This window comes from Rhineura floridana, chromosome 1 (assembly GCF_030035675.1).
Source record: "Rhineura floridana isolate rRhiFlo1 chromosome 1, rRhiFlo1.hap2, whole genome shotgun sequence".
In the NCBI taxonomy this organism is placed as follows: domain Eukaryota; kingdom Metazoa; phylum Chordata; class Lepidosauria; order Squamata; family Rhineuridae; genus Rhineura; species Rhineura floridana.
In genome coordinates this window covers 300,662,850-300,679,873 of record NC_084480.1, presented here as the reverse complement: position 1 = coordinate 300,679,873, position 17,024 = coordinate 300,662,850, and the positions used below count along the sequence as shown (strand labels likewise).

Here is a 17,024-nt window from a genome sequence, read left to right as displayed (position 1 = left end):
AAGCTTTGGTGCAAGTCTTAACCAATACCAGCAAGGCAAACAATAATCTCCAGTGGCAATAGTACTGTCAGCAAGGGCACTTGATGGTTTTCTTGCGTAGCCCAGGGATGGTGGTAGTAATGTGACACAACCCCATTACGATTCAGTAGAATGAATTTTCATAGGGAAATGCTTGCTAAGATATTGGTTGTGGAACCTGAATAAACTTCCAAAAACCTGCTGCTGACTGAGCAGTATATGTAATGAGAAAACAATTCCCACTGCCCCAGCTATTCCCAGAGAGCCCTTAATTAGAATTGGCTGTAGAAAAACCTGAAGGCCAACAAAAATATGTGTTTTTGAAGTCTCCTCCTCCTGGCACAATAGAGTTGTTAGTTTGCTGTCTGGGATGCTGTGTGTTTTCCACTAGAAGTTTGTTTATTTATAAAAGTATTTATATATCACCATCTCATAAAATATCAGGCTGGCGTTATAAGAGCGCCATGTGTCATCTCAATACTTTTCACCAAACAAATTTAACTAGTCTGAGCTTCCCTCTTCTTCCTTATCTTCAGAGTGAAAATTTCTGCAGCTCAACTGTCAAACCTAAGACTCAACCTGACCAGCTGGTTGTTTCCCAGCCTGACGCTTCTCCTCCGTGTTGCCTGCAGGCAGCCCTCCTCCAAGAGGGAAGATGGGACAGTGACGGAGGCTCCACCTCAGGAGGCGAATGCGGTGGGAAATTCAACAGGCACATTTGAGGCAGAGTCTTCACCTGTATGTGTGCTCCCAACACGGACAGTTAGCATACACAAGTAGGGTCCCCGTCCAGCCTTATTTAAGTCAAGTGAGGGGGGGAGTAGTTGCTGATACAATGTCTTAGTGCAGTGAAGTTGTGCCTAGTTAGGCCTAGAGAGATGCTAAGTTCTGAGTAAGCCGTTCGTAGATTCATGAAGGGCACTGAATTCAAACTTTCTCTTGCTTCAATAAAAGAAAAAAACCACAGCCGTGTCTGAGTCTGAGTTCTTAGAGTTTGGGCAGGACACCTGGTTGCCCCCTGCACGTCTCCTGAAAGAACATTCACAGCAAGTAACCAACATTCCGTTCCTGGGGCTTACATGCAGCAGGCATCCAATAAGTGGTAGGACTTGCCTAAGCTAAGCCTGATTGGGGGGTGGGGGTGGATATGACCGGTGGCTATCTGGACACCTCCATTGAAGCGCATTGGTAAATTCCGCACAGTCTAGGAATGCTATTGGCAGAGGTAGCAACGCTGCAACATCCTGAAGGGAGGCATTGATAGAGAAGGCATCCAAAGTTGCAGCCACTCTCGTGGAATGAGCTAATGGGAGATGTTAAGATGTATAGGCCATAGCAATTCAAGCACAAAGCCAACAAGCCAAGGTGGACTGATTGATCTAGGGAAAGGAGCATTGAAAGAGGGAGTCTGATTCTGGAAGGTTTGGTTCTACAGAGGATACATCTCTAAGGCCAGCTTAAAAGGATGAAAGGGGAAAAATGATCACAAGATCAGTTCTTGTTACCTATAAAACCATAGAGTTGACTTTTGGGAGGATGGGTTTGGGCAAATAAAAATTGTGCCTTAGTAAAGAAACGCAGGAAGTCCTTCGCTGACAACTTGACAAGGCAGATACTCCAGATACTTCTATCCAAGGCAATTGCAACTAAAAACACAATTTTTACCAACAAAATCTTGAGGGAAACAATTCTGAGTGTCTCAAAGGGAGGTTGAGTCAGAGCTTTTGGAAAACCAAGTGAATGCTCCATGCTGGAAAATAATGCAAGACAGGTGGACTGATGATGGAAGTTAAAGAAACCTTTTAACATGTGGCCCAAGGGCTGATGGCGATGTACAGTCAAAATAAGGAAAGAGCTGAGGCCTGCCATTTTAGGGTAACTTATGTCCTTGAGACAAATCCTCCCGGGTAAATCTCAAGACATCACTCACCTGAGGTTTGAGAGCATTCAGGGCCTTCCTCTTACACCAGTGAGAGAATGCCATCCATGTTGCTTTATATATTCAGTAGGCTGGCATCAGCAATCCTGATGCACATCCTCCTCCCCATAGGGGGTTGCCTTTTTGGCCAGCCTGGGACTTGTCTATCACAGAAAATATGTCCTGAATACCATCAGACAGAGATATGTGATAGAATATGCTAACAAGCCAAAGAGCAGATTCTTGTGATCTCTGGCATCCAACTCCATCTGAGAGAAATTGGAGCAACTGAGGAGGTTCCTCTTTGGGAATATTTTCAAGGGGGTTATTCTATATTTTTTTGGTTCCCAAGTGGAGGTCCAGGTGTTCCACTCTACAAAGACTGACATATCACAGGTTCAAGATAGAGACGCAGCCTAGCCAATCACATTTGGAGGTATTATGTCTCAGTAATTTCCTGACTTCAATTAATTTAATGGAGGCTTAACTCCATATCACAGTTGCCCCTGAGCACAAACATTTCCTTTGGTTTGCATACCAAGACTTCCTATTTTCAATTCAAGGTTCTCCCCTTAAAATGCCATGCATCTTTACCAAAATAATGGTGTCAATGGCAATCCATCTTGTTCTGCAGGGATCCATCTCTATGCCATATCTGGGTGAACTTTTGCTCAGGACACCATTCTTTGCAGAGGCATCTTGGGATCTGGCTACTGTGCACCAACATCTCCAGAGTCATGGCTCTCTGATAAATCTCCAGAGCAGCCACCTTTCTTCCTCCTAGAGTCTCTAGCATCCAGGAGCTCAGAGAAATAGTGGACTGGGCGAAGTGTTTCTCACAGAAGAGCGGATTCTGAAGATAACTCAGGAATGTCTTTGCTCAACCTACAGACTTCAGAGGATCTCATGAGCCTACCTCAAGGCTTCCGGGCTCATGATATTTTTTATCAAGGATTTCACATGTGGCCATTGCAATGATTGCTCTTACCCCATCAGCATAACATCACCCTCTCCTCCAGAGGTTTGTCACTCCTTTGACTGGTGGACAGATCCAATTAACCTAACAAAAGGCTCACCTCTTCACAATCCTTCCTGCACATGGGGAGAAACAATGCCACCCTCCAGTGCCCCAGAACTTCTTGTCAATGTAAAAGTCTAATGAAATAATCCTAATGACGAGGTTGCCCTTAAGCATATGAAAAGTACCTTCCCCACACCACTGAATTAGCCGTAACAGTACCCCACACATCTGGAATTAAGAGGAAAGGTCAAAGGACATCATTTCCAAACAGGTTTAAGCATGGCACCTTCTACTTTAAAAATCAAGCAATTTTCTTAACAGGTTTGTATAGTAGATTGATATCATTGATACGGTTGATACTATAGTAGATTGATACAGTCACAGTCTGAAGGCATGTAAGGCTAGCTCCCTGGATGGGAGATCGCCTGGGAACCATATGTAAGCCACCTTGGGTTTCTATCATGAAAGAAAGGTGGGGTATAAATGTAATAAATAAATAATAAATGATGCCATTTGTCTGATTAAAACAGCAGGACAAATGAGGTTTCTGTTCTGATCCTAAGCAAACTACTTAGAAGAAAGTTCTGTTAAGTTCACTAACATTTATTTCCAAGTTAATGATTTAGGACTGGGAAGTAAAAGTGTCAGCTAAGCAGAATATGAACCATAACCTTGCTGACCTACCTTTATTTATTTATTTATTTATTTATTTATTTATTTATTTATTTATTTACTAACTTACTTACTGAACCTAATACACAGATTGTAAATTCAACAGTATAATGGTTAGTCTTGGGGGAGGGGCTTCACGGAAATGACACCAAGAAGTGTTGTTTTCATTTCCTGCACATGTGAATCAAGTGAAAGAAAGATCTATACTGATCACATTATCCATTTAATGAAAACTGGTTCATTTCTGCTCACCACTGTGTATTAACATCATCCATAAATTATGATAAACCTAATCCTGAAATAATTGTAAGAAATAAATAAGTTTTCAACTTCTTTTTCAATAAACCCTAGCAGGTAATTTGCCAATTTTAAAATTCTTTTTATAGCTGACTCACAGTGTGCCACCATTCACTAATAGGCCAAAAAAAAAAAAAAACCACCACCCTTGCGGCTTAAGAATGTACCTATAATCAACATATATTTCTATCAAACTTTAAAAAGTAAGGAAATTGGGCAGCTATAGTGAATGCACCAGGGGAGCAGGAGACCAGACCTCCTCTCTGAGATATTGTACTGACCTACAAATTTGTAAAAATGCAAACACAATTTGGGTTGGGAAGGAGAAGGGGAGGGGATAGGAGGGAGGAGGAGGAGGAGGAGGGAGGCAGGTTTGGTCATTTGCATGCTTATTGAGTTCAGTGGGATTTACTCCTGTGCAATCATGCTTAGGTTAGGTGAAATTGACCAGGAGGAGTTTCAAGGAGGGGGCAAGGGGGATGGAGAGGGAGGAGGAGGGGAGGAAGAATAGGGGTAGGGAACAAGGGAGAAGTGGGAGGGGTAGGAGTAGGGAGAAGGAGGGAAGATGTTTGGATAGGTGGACACTGGGCAGAGGGAAAGCCCTTTCCTTTCCAAAAGGAAAACATTGTAAACAGTATCATGGGGGGGGGTTCTCCTACCTTTTTATTCTACAGCAGAAACATGTAGTCTCCCACCCAAATTTATACCAAAGCTGTCCCTGGCCACATCCACACCAGACATTTCTTCCACTTTAAACAGTCATGGCTTCCCCCAAAGAATCCTGGGAAGTGTAGTTTGTGATGGGTGCTGACAGGAGATACCCTATTCCCCTCACAGAGCTACAATCCCCAGAAGAGGGGCTGACTGTTAAACCACTCTGGCCACTGGAGCTCTGTCAGGGGAACAGAACTCTCCAAGCAACTCTCAGCACCCCTCCCAAACTACACTTCCCAGGATTCTTTGGGGGAAGCAAGGACTGTTTAAAGTAGAATAAATGTCTGGCATGGGTTTTGCTCTGATTGTCCAAGCCAAACAGCTGTTAGTTTAGCTTTTAGAACACTGACAGTTGGTTCATACTGAGCATGCCTGTGCTACCATAGACTCCAATGTTAATTTTCTTAAATTAATTAAAAATCAGCCATGATTTTTTAAACTTTTAAACTGCAGAAGGTGCAGGTCAGAGTATGGGGCAAGGCCAGTTATACGATTACAGGTACTCTGTGAACATGGCTGATTTTTAATTAATTTTAACAAATTATGAGACCACTGACAGAAAAAAGTCCAACAGCGGTCTGGATTTTTTTCCTCTCACTTTAGACTTTGAACTCTGGATTCTAAGTGTTTTGTGTCTCACCATGAAACTTAGAGAGTTGTTAAGGAAGCATTTCTGAGTTCAGGACTGTAAGTTTTGTAAGATTTTGTTTTGAAATAAGCTTATGGGAAGCAGCAGAATGGCATGGGGATCTATTTTCAATTTAACATGGTGGAATGTGAACAATCTATGCTGGCTACAGTATACAGCCACTCTTGTGGCTGTGTAATTCTCACTGAGTTATTTACCACAACTCCAAGACCTCTTTCTGGTTAGTCACCTTAAGTTCAGAGCCATCACTGTACAGGGCACAATATGATGTGGCACAGAGGAGAAGGAGGCCCTTACCTGTTTGGACTCCTTAAGTCATATCAGCACCTTGACTGGAGCCCAGTGGCTTGATAGTTCAACCAACCCCAACAACACAAGGTACGCTTGCTAAGTTATACCTGTGGATTTATTCCTTGGCAGCTGTTAACGGCATAGCAGTATTAAAGGAAATATGAGATGGTAACTAACTCGAGGATGGCAACAGCAAGACTAAAGAAAAAGAGGTTATCTATTAGTTTCTAGATTAGGGGTGGAAAACACTGTTCTCAAACTTTCAGTGTCCAAATTTTCTCATCATTACAACAAAAGCTGCTGGCTAAGGGCTATTTTAAGTAGCCAACAAATGCTCTGAAAGGGCAAAAGGTCACAGCTGTGCTGTCTGCCAATACATGGCATCTGCATTTGGGATGCAGCCAGGATGGAATTTACAAGCTGAATTAACACATAAACACAGCACTGTTTTCATGTTGGCAGACGGAACCAAGGCTGCTTCACCGCAATCTGAATAGGTACAACTGTTGTGACTTAGAGAATTTATCAACACAAACAGACTGACATGCTTTTGTATCTTGTGTATTCCTAATCTAGATGCCCCCCAAGCATTTTATTACCCAAACATTTTTTTAGTCTTTTAGTTTGCCATTGTTGTTTAAAATTATTCCAAAAGAGAAAGATGATTAATAAATGGCAAAAATGAGTCCAAACAGTTTGACATAAACAGGCTAAAATGGTGGGTATACATGACTGTTCTGCTTTTTCACTACTGTCTGATACGTCTTGTGTTATGGATAAATAAGTCTTATTACAAGGGTTCCTAAACCCTGTGGTGATGGACCACCAGTGCTCTGCAAGCATCATTCAGGTCATCCATGGCATGTCTGCATTAAATATTCATATTGGTTTTTAATTGTCTTTTGGCTGCTTCTTTTATTTCTTAAATTTTATGGTATTACAATTTAAATTCTATGGAATGTAAATTGTAATACAATAAAATACAATATAAGAAGTAATAAAAATATAATTAAAAACCATGCAGCATCTAGCACAATGCATTACAATTGCTACAACAGGCAGAAAAATCATGAAGGAGCGACTCCAGCAAAATGAAGGAGCGACTCCATCATCATCAGCTATGCCATCCAACAAGATCAGCCTCAAAGGACCTCCTCTCTATCCCATCGGTCAAAACAGCCAGACTGGTGAGGACTAGAGAGAAATCTTTTTCAATTGTGGCCCCCACCCTGTGGAACTCCCTCCCAAATGATCTCCGCCTTGCCCCCTCTATAATGAGTTTCTGCCGGGCCGTGAAGACCTGGCTCTTCAGGCAGGCTTTTGGGGTGAGCTAGATTTTATTATCTTGTGTCCAGATTTTTAATGTTTATTGTTTCTGTATGCTTATTTTGTACATTGCCCAGAGTGGCTGGATAGCCAGACAGATGGGTGACTAAGAAATTCAATAAATAAATAAATAAATAAATAAATAAATAAGTGGTCCGCCAAGACCCTCAGCAATTTTCAAGTGGTCCTTGAGAGGAAGATGTTTGGGAACCACTGTCTTTGTATGTCTTGTGTATAGTTCAACACATATTCAGGCCACAAGCCAGCCAGGTTTTAGAAGCCAAAGGGTACAGTAGTGTAGTCATCAAGAGTCTCAGTGGGTCTTAGACCCTTTACTTTTTTGGGAGCAGGGCCCCAATGTCTCCAGCATCCTAGGAGCCAATCAGCATGAAAGGGGAGTGTGTTAGCCACTGAGAAAAGTCTTCTAACATGCTTCATTGTCCTTTCCTACTGATTGGCGCCAATCAGAGTGAAAGGAGGTGAGTCAGCCCCTGAGAAGACTCTTTTCTGTAGCTAACACTCTCCTCTTTCATGCCTAGTGTCTCCTAGAGATGTCTCTTATTGTGGGAGAAGGTATTAACAAGAATCTTATTCTCAACCCAGCAGCAAAAAAAGAGGGAGGGGCATGGCTGTGACTATCATGAAGGGACCCTGCACTTCTGAATTTATCACTACACTACTGGTGAAGAAGATACTTTTAGGACAGTGGAGCAAGTTTGGAAGCACCCTCCCCTTGTTCAATCCAAATATACATTTTCCTCTCCAGAATCAAGCTCTGGGAGAAAAAATGATGCTACATGTTTACAGCAAAAACCAGCTTTGAAGATGAATAGATCAATCAGTTAATTGTCTGGTTAATGCCAATGCACTATGACACTTTGCCCCCATCCTCAGAGAAGTTTGCAACTTGGAAAAAAAGTTTTTAAAGTGTTTTTAAGAGATCAATATAGAAAGGATGAATGTCTAAGTAAACACCTAACAAACAGAATGTGACAGATTTATTCTACTTTACCTTGGGAACTGTAGTTTACCCCTCAAATAGTTACAATCCCCAGCACATTTAACTACAGTTCCCAGGGTCCTTGGGGTGGGGAAGCCATATGCTTTAAATGTATGGTGTGCATGTGATTTCACAGACTCAGTACATCTTCCAAAGGTCCACTTTGGCCCTCAAACCAGCTGCAAAAGTGTTTTTGAGGCAATGCTAGTTCTCTTCATCTTTCATATTATTACAAGGACAGCAATCAACTAAAACCATATCAGTATTAGAAAAGAGTTGATGTTTCTCTCAACTGATCAACAGAAAACTAGTCATTCTTTTTAATTGATTTTTACTTTTTATGCTTGTCAGGAATTAGCCTGTCACTGTAAGACTACAGGCTTCTCTGTAAAGGGGTGGCTGGATAAAATACAGGATATGACTCTGTCAAAGCACTTAGTTTACCAGAACAGGGTAATATATGGCTGAGCCAAAAAAAAAGACAAATTTGATGTGATATGGCCTTCCTTCTTGTATTATGTAAATCTGGATGATCAAATGCTGCAACCATCGATTTCTCAAATACAGTTGTGGCAGGTCTATGTCTAGGGGACGGTCCACAGGTATGTAATCGATATGCATTCCTTTTTGTTCCCTTTTTTCTTCTGTATGTGATTATGTATGATTAATTTGCTTAGTCTGCACCCCTACATTTCTCACAGTATATTGATTTTCATGTGTACTCTTGTACTTGGTTCAATGTTTTTGTTGCATTGTCTCTTGTTCTTTGTTGTACTTTTGAAAATAAAAACTAATTATAAAAAAAGAAAAGAGTTGATGTTTGTTCAAAATCTTAGACAACAGAAAACGTAGGAGAGGTGTGTCACCAGCTTGCACTATTTGCTGTTTCAAACTAATGAACCAGCTCTGTTTTTTTTATTGTGGGGCTAACATCATTGCTATATTTAGCAACACAGTGCGATTAAAATAAACCAAAGCAAAACCCTCAGCAGGTGGTGTTACAATTTTCATAACTGGAAACAGATAGCAGGTCTTATTGTGTCTATTTCTGTGAAATGTTTATATGGTGTGTCTTAAACATGGGGAGCGTGGGAGTGAGCTGCTGGTGTTTGCTGCAACCACAATGTTATCACTGTATCAATATTTACCCCACTTCAGTTTCAGTCATGTGATACAAAGCCCAACCCTGTAAGGTGACTGAGGAAAACAAAGGAAGATTATCCCTTCTCACCAAACATTTTCAAAGAGCTACAAAGGACCTGACAGGAAAGATGGCCAAACTGCCTTCCCAGACCTGCAGTCCAGATTCTCCCCTGAACCTCTTATTGCAAAAAGCACTAGAGCCAACCTCAGAAGGTAAATGCCTGCCTTCTGCCTTGGTTTTTTTTTCTTCCCCTTTCACTCCTCTGGACACGTAGGGGAAAAGGAGAGATCATGCAGAAGCAGTAACAGATGGCATGGTGGGGCAGTGCCACTCACCTGACCTGCAGTCAGTCACATTGCTGGTGCTTAACAGGAGGTAGAAGGGGAGGCGAGGTGGTGGGGAAGTTGGCACAGAGCAAATGCACTGGAAGGAGCACCAGATGGCTCTACCAGTGCATCTGCAATGTACCAACCTCGCCACCACATCTCCCCTCCCCCTCAGCATCCTGGTAAGCAGCAGCAACATGACTGACCAGAGGTCAGGTGAGTGGTGCCCTCCACTGCTGTGCAGGAGCAATGCAGCTGGTCAGTGTAAAGCTTAATTTGTGCCAGCAATCACTAGGATTCAGCATCTGCTTTCAATGCCAAAGATTCAGTCTGGAACATATGAAATAAATACAGATAAAGGCCTCCTGAGCAAGTACAGAATGCATTCCTATCTATGGGCAGCTACAGAGATGCCGCATACTATAAATGATGAAGGGTGTGACGCTAAGTGCTGAATCAATGTAATATTAAAGGTTGATACAATGTAATACTAAAGGTTGATACAATGTAATATTAAAGGTTGATACAATGTAATACTAAAGGTTGATACAATGTAATACTAAGGGCTAATACAATCAGAGATGGCGATGCAATCATAGGTGCTGATACAATCATAAGTGTTGCAACAAGGACACAGCCCTTGAACAAATATGCAGCGTTGATTACTTACCTTAAGCAATCTCCATGCCCGAAATGGAACAGATAAGCCCTCATCCGAAAGAAAAACAAATAAACATGTATCATACAAACCTTTAAAAGCATGACATGTAAAGAGAAACGTCACAGTTAGCCCGTGCTTGCTGCTCTCCGTTTGCAAACGTGCAATAAATCTATTGGCATATTTTCTATCCTCGTCTCGTCTCCAAGTTTATTGACTCGAACTTGGGGAGCACGAACCTAGCCCCTCGTTGGGCATAACAATTGGCGAGCCAGCCAGGAGCCGCTTAGCGACCCCTCGCTCCCCCTTGGGGGAATCCGCGGAGAGTCGGGAAGAGCGCTCCGGACCAGATTTGTCCGCCCTGAGGCCGCAAGGATTCGGAAGGAGGAGAGAGGGTATCGCAACAGTGGCTCCGTAAGAGAGACGACAAAGGGTGGGGAGGCCGGTGTCCACCCGGTAAGTATAGTCCTTCCTGGCATGTGCGAAAGAACGAGTGCAACTGGAGTGGATGAGACGGGACTTGTCCCAAAGTGAGTGTGGAGCTGCAGTACCGCGTTTCCCTACTTCCGCAAGGGACTGGGGCAGGAACCCAGCGAAGCGTGTGGCTTTGACCCTTATCCGTGTCCAAAGAAGCAGGCCCTACCATCCGCATAGACGAGGAACCCTGTGCAGGGATGGGGAAGGGGGCTTCAAAGGAGAGAAGGAAAAGCAATGGGGAAAAGCTGGGGAAAAAGCACGCTGGGAAAGACACTCCTCTCCAGTGCGCGCTCAGGGTCTTTCCGACCATCCAGGAACAAACCACTTACCCCCTCGAACAAGGGAAACTGATTTTTTATTGTCAAAAGCTGTGGCCTTCCCTGGAGGTGGGATGCCCCCCCCAGGGGACGTTTGAATTAGCCAAAATTGAGACAGTACTTAGAGTATTGCGGGATCAATACTAATGGGACTCTATCCAATATGCCCTGATGTGGAGGGAATTGGACAAAAAAACCCAGAATGTGCGCTGGCCATGGCCTTGTAACATACACCAATCAAGGAGCACATTCTTCCATGGTACCTACTACTAATTGTGGAGTGCCCAGCAGAAGAAATTACCAGCCATTGGGGAATAGTGGTCCCAACTGGGGTAATTTCACACCAATGGGAAATGCCAGAGGAGCACCTGGCAACTTTGGGAATAGAACTGGAAGAACTGGTGCCCCACGGGCTGCTTTTAATCAAAGTACAGCTAATCCTAGGGAGGACAGAATAGATTTTAGTGACCCAGTAAGGATTCAGATTTGGCAAGCACTTAGAGACATGGGAGAGGATATGAATGTACTGCACCTCCAACCTACATTAGCCCTTTTGGCTATACTAATAGGAAAGGTGAAGGTTCAATAGCAGATGTTCACAGAGGGGGATATTTGTCTAGAATAAGTTTTGCTTTTCATTTCTTGTCAGTTATTTCTTATCTTGTAAATGTTAAATTTCTTTTTGACGTGGTTCTGGTTTTTGTTACTGCATGTGGAGCCAGAATTGCAGAAAAGGGAAAGAGATTGGTTTCCCCCCCCTTGTTCTCTAGATCTAGCACAAACGTATTAAGCATACATCTTGAAATCAGGAGAAGCTACTAGAGTTCCTTTTGTTTAGATTAGACCTGAACCTTTGGCTGTTGCTTGTAGATAAAAGCCTGGCACAGTTAGTTTTTCTGTCAGTGGCCAAAGGGGCAAAATAAACAAAATTACTTTTGGAACTACTCTACCCATTTACCTGTATATAAAGGGAGGCAATTGTAAGTGCCAACTAAATTTGTATGTAGTGCCTTGTGGGTAGAAATGTTTTCCTCCCCCCTCCATACACTTTGATAGGGAAAAGATACCCATGAATTAGAAAGGTTGTAAATAAAATGAAGGACTGAAAAGTTGTAGGAAAGCAAAGGTAGGAATGCAATATGAAGGATTCTAGGAAATAAGTTATTTTGATGGTAGAGGAAGGATAGTTTGAGAAATATTGATTGATGGTAATAAGAAAGGGGAAAAATGACAGGAAATAACAAAATGTTGTATGTGGTTCCTTTTTTTCATCATTGTTGCCAGGTTGTGGATTAGAACCTATACCTGTTTAAACTTTTGAACTTGGGTAAGAGAGGGAAAAATATTTGGAAGTCAACAACAAAACTTCTTGAAGGTTCTTTCTTTCATAAGGAGAATAAAACCTCTTCTTAAGGTGCTCCATCCCAGGTAATTGTTTTAAATTTGTCTGTGAAATGTATGATTTGCCCATTTTCTAGATAGGCAAAACTGAGGCCACCTTGCTGTTTAAACCTAATGTGATGCCCTCTTGTGACTAGGTAAAGTCATTATCAAAAAGGGGGCCAAAATGCAGAGCTTCCAGCCACAGTAATTGTCTACCTCATATTAGAATTCACATTGGGAATTAATATTACTTTGCTCCCTGCTGATTTGGAACAGAACTTAATCTATTTGTGCCACTAACATTTCTTTGTTTTGCATTCATAGCAAGAGGTATAAATCCTTTTTCTCCAAGCACAGCACTAACAAAAGTCTTTGTTCAGACAGGAGAGCCCAATGGTTATAGGCATTGGTCCAGTGGTAAAGACTCAGGAAACATGCATTCATAGAGTGCACATAGAAAAGGAAAAGGCTAAGACAACCCTCCCCTTTTGAAGTTTGTTGTCTCAGGAAGATTCAGGAACAATAAATCAGCACTCCTAGGATAGCATAGTGATCTTTAGCCCTGGAAAACAAAGGGGAAAGCTTCAAAGGTCTCTGTGGTTTGATTTAAGAGCACATATGCCCCCCACCTGAAAGCAATCCAACCAAATTGCAAGTATGTTGCAATTGGGTGGGTTTCTTTTTGTGGTAGGTTCATGGGCCATCTTATTATGAAGGGGGGGTGTCCATAATGTAAGACACCCTGCTTTGCTTCCTCAAGATGGGTTGGAAGTCTGATCAGGTTCTGGGGAAACAATGCCCAAACAGATTGATCCAAGGTTTAAGTTCAATGGTGGTGTAAAAGTGCAAAAGCAGTGCAGGGCTACTTTTCTTTTAAAATGAAAACGAAGCAAATGAGGATGCTGGAATTCTGGTGTCTCAGCATTAAACTGCTCAACTGTTGGGAAGTCAGAGTGGATTCAGATGCCTGATGGCAGTTCTAAATTGGGGGCTTTTTGGAGGCATTTGTAAGATGCAGAACTCTACATATGGCCAACAACGAAGTAGAAAGTTTTCCAATTCCTAAATTGCCATCCAAACCAAAGAATAGATCACAGCAAAACCAAACTACTGTGTTCTTGGATCAACAGAACAACCTGCATTTTTGTTATGTTCCTGTCTACTTGGTACCATGATCTCCTGTGCTCCTGATTCAACTTTCTGCTTGATGTGTTTAACAGCTTTAAATATGAGAAAAGATGAAGCTTGCAGTGCTTCAATGTCACACGGGGGTTGATTTTTTGTTGCTGCTGCATTTCCAACGTTCTCAACTACTAAACAATCTACAGACTTAAGTCAGTGTTCACCTAACAGAAGCATTCAACTTTCTGAGGATGAACTTTGTGTTAAAAGGCAACTTCATTCCAAGCTTGAAAGGACTGCTCTTGTATAATGTAAACATTGAAGAAAGCAGATTTGTATAAGTTTGTGTTGGGTCTTATAATGTTTAATGTTCTGACTATTCAACCTTTCCTATTAATTGTGAATGCTATGATGAAGGGTAATTTACTGTTTATCTCTACTGCTTTCTCTAAAATACCAAGGAATGGTTTGCTCTGGTCTGTGTGGAGAAAGAATGTGTGTGTGTGAGACAACCGGTTGTCCAGTTAATGTGTGTCAAGCAAATGGATGTATGAGAATGTGTGTAATAATGAGCAATAGTATTTGTGCATCTTCATCAATTCTTCTTTAATGGATGTATTTGCAATGTTTTAATTAGGAAGTGACTTTTCTTTTCAAGTCCCTCTTTGGACACTTCAAAAGATCCAATTCTGCCCAGAGTTTCATAATAGAATCATTCCAGTATCTCTAGGATATGGCCTCAAAGATTTACAGGGGTTGTTTTCACACACTACATTTCAGACACAATTGGGAACAGCTAAAAAGATGGAGGAACAAGCTGCTTTACAGGTAAAGCATGAAAATCAAGCTATTACTGGAATTGCAGCCAAAATTAAAGATATAGGAGTACACATGGTAGGATGCATTGTTTGGATGGAGCCAAGATTCTTCTGGGGCTTTTGACTATTATGATGCATCCAATTGGGGTCATATTAATTGGACAGTGTATGGCAATAATTGGAAAGCAAGTTTTGATCAAATGGATGATATCCCAGGCTTGAAATCTGAGGAAGTTGGAGGAATGCATCAAGTTCCGGAACAACTTAAGGAAGCGTTAATTACGCTTGATTGCTCACGCTAATCAACAAGGAGGGAGGACTGTTATGAGGTATCAAATATTGGGAATTTTTAATCTTTGATTCATCTCAGTGAACCAGAGTTTGAAAAGGCCTGCAACAGCAAAGATTCCTGGGCAACAGCCCCTCTGTGACCTCTGAGTACATATATTGCAATGCCTGAAGGTATAGACTTCCTGACTCATGGAAACTTGGTATTTGTCACCCAGTAAGAATAGGCGCTCCTTTCAAACAAAGGAAATGTTTATGATAATCTAGGCCATCACAAGGAAACAGAATAGCTCCTTTCAAACCAGGAGGTGTTGTGCATTTCTAAGCCTTTGGAGAAGACAGGATAAACTCCTGTCAAACAAAGAAACAAGATCACATTTACTTTGGGTTTACTTTGGGGTCAGTTTAGTTAGGAAAAGGTATAAAACATGAAGAAATGAATAACAGAAGGGGGTTGGATATCGTCTTTCCACATATAGGGGGGCTCTGCGCGGCCCTAAATGCGACCCCCGGGACTTGCTGTATGCAGATAGATAATAGCAGTAATGTCATTCATCAATTAGTGGAAGAGGCAGAGAAAGTGGCACATGTACAGGTACAGGAATGGAAAGGTTTGAATTGGGACTGGCTCACAGATTGGCTACCCAATTGGACATGGTTAAGACACTTATTCATCGTAGGCTGTATCTTTTTGCTCATTCTACCCACCATGCCATGCATTATTCCGTGTGTAATGAAGATATTCTCCCAAATATTGATAAAACAACAAATCAGGTATGAAAGGATCCTGTACCAACATATTATACAAAATGCCGAACCATATGAAAGAGTGTAGAAGACCTCAGAAAGGACCAAAAGTCTTTCTGAGGCTTCTGAGAGGGGATTGTGACGCTAAGTGCTGAATCAATGTAATATTAAAGGTTGATACAATGTAATACTAAAGGTTGATACAATGTAATATTAAAGGTTGATACAATATAATACTAAAGGTTGATACAATGTAATACTAAGGGCTAATACAATCAGAGATGGCGATGCAATCATAGGTGCTGATACAATCATAAGTGTTGCAACAAGGACACAGCCCTTGAACAAATATGCAGTGTTAATTACTTACCTTAAGCAATCTCCATGCCCGAAATGGAACAGATAAGCCCTCATCCGAAAGAAAAACAAATAAAAATGTATCATACAAACCTTTAAAAGCATGACATGTAAAGAGAAACGTCACAGTTAGCCCGTGCTTGCTGCTCTCCGTTTGCAAACGTGCAATAAATCTATTGGCATATTTTCTATCCTCGTCTCGTCTCCAAGTTTATTGACTCGAACTTGGGGAGCACGAACCTAGCCCCTCGTTGGGCGTAACAAGGGCTTCCAGAACTTTCCAGAAATGAAGCACATGGTAAATCCTGTCTATTTTGTCCTTTGTGGCAAAGGGTTGGTTCAGGCCTCTCTTCAGAATCCACTGAGATTGATGGCTTTTGGATAAGTCACGTTATGAAAAGCAAGACACAGCACTGGCTTTGTAGTATATCTTCCATACATCTTTATATAACAAAAGGCCTTCAAGTGCACATGCTGAGCTGCAGGGCAAAAGTCTTGCCCTAGGAGTTTGCTCTGCACGGTGCAAAAGAAGAGAAGTGTAACATGTGGAGTGTGGAAGGAATGAGGATTGCAAGTTTTCTAAACAACTGCAGCATGTGGCAAATGTCCAGAAACACATAGGCCACTGGGTGCATCTTGAGGCAGAGAAGAGAGGCCTGCCTTGGTGCCAAGGACTCTTCCAGAAAGCAAAATGCTGAGCCTTGGCTGTTCTTCAAATTCTTGCCCTTTTCATCCTGGCCAAGTTTTCTTGGTCTGGTCCCTTTGGTGGGGTGTTCCAACCAATTCTGGCAGACAAAGCTTCTTAGAGCAGGGCAGATGCTTCTTCGCTGCCAGCTCTTATTAGTGTGCTGAGTTTGAAGAAGAGAAGCCTAAATTTTTAGGCTTGCAAAGGAGACTCACATTGGGAAAGGAAAAGGCAAACGTGGCAAGGACCTAGGCCAAGTTCAAATTGCGAGAAAAATCCTACATGGAAACATTTCTGCCAGAAAGTAGCGTGCAAGTCCCACGTAGATAGTTACACGTTATGATGGGGAAGGGCCGCAACTCAGTGGTAAAGCATCTGCTTTGCATGCAGAAGGTTCAGCCCCCAGCATGTCTAGATAGGGCTGAGAGGACTTCTGCTTAAAACCCTGGTGAGCTGCTGCCAGTCAGAGTAGACAAAACTGAGCTAGATACTGACTAGGTATAAGGCAGCGGCTTCCTATGTTCTCACGCCATCACATGTGGAAATTGTCGCATCTGAGTTCCTGTCAACACAGGGTTTATTTTTCCTTTTAAAGTATTTTACCCACATTAATTAGAATTACCTTCATCCCTGCTGCAGCTGCTGGGCCGCTGGGATCCACAGCTTGAACATGGCAAGGCTTGCTGCCACGCACCACAAATCCCCACCCAACAGCATCGCCTATAATCTTGAGAGGGAACAAGTCGGTTGTAAGAATGAATCCTTTAGTTAGCCTTTCTTTGTTACAGTTTTGAAA

At 42.1% G+C, this 17,024-nt stretch overlaps 1 protein-coding gene across 1 annotated transcript in view; it reads right to left on the bottom strand.

Annotated features, from left to right (window-relative positions):
- DEPTOR (DEP domain containing MTOR interacting protein) overlaps positions 1-17,024 on the bottom strand; it is a 108,977-nt gene that overhangs the window by 7,991 nt on the left and 83,962 nt on the right. Inside the window, exon 9 of the mRNA XM_061605739.1 lies at positions 16,851-16,955. Within this exon, the coding sequence (XP_061461723.1) occupies positions 16,851-16,955 (105 nt within the window). The remainder of the gene's footprint in view (positions 1-16,850; positions 16,956-17,024) is intronic.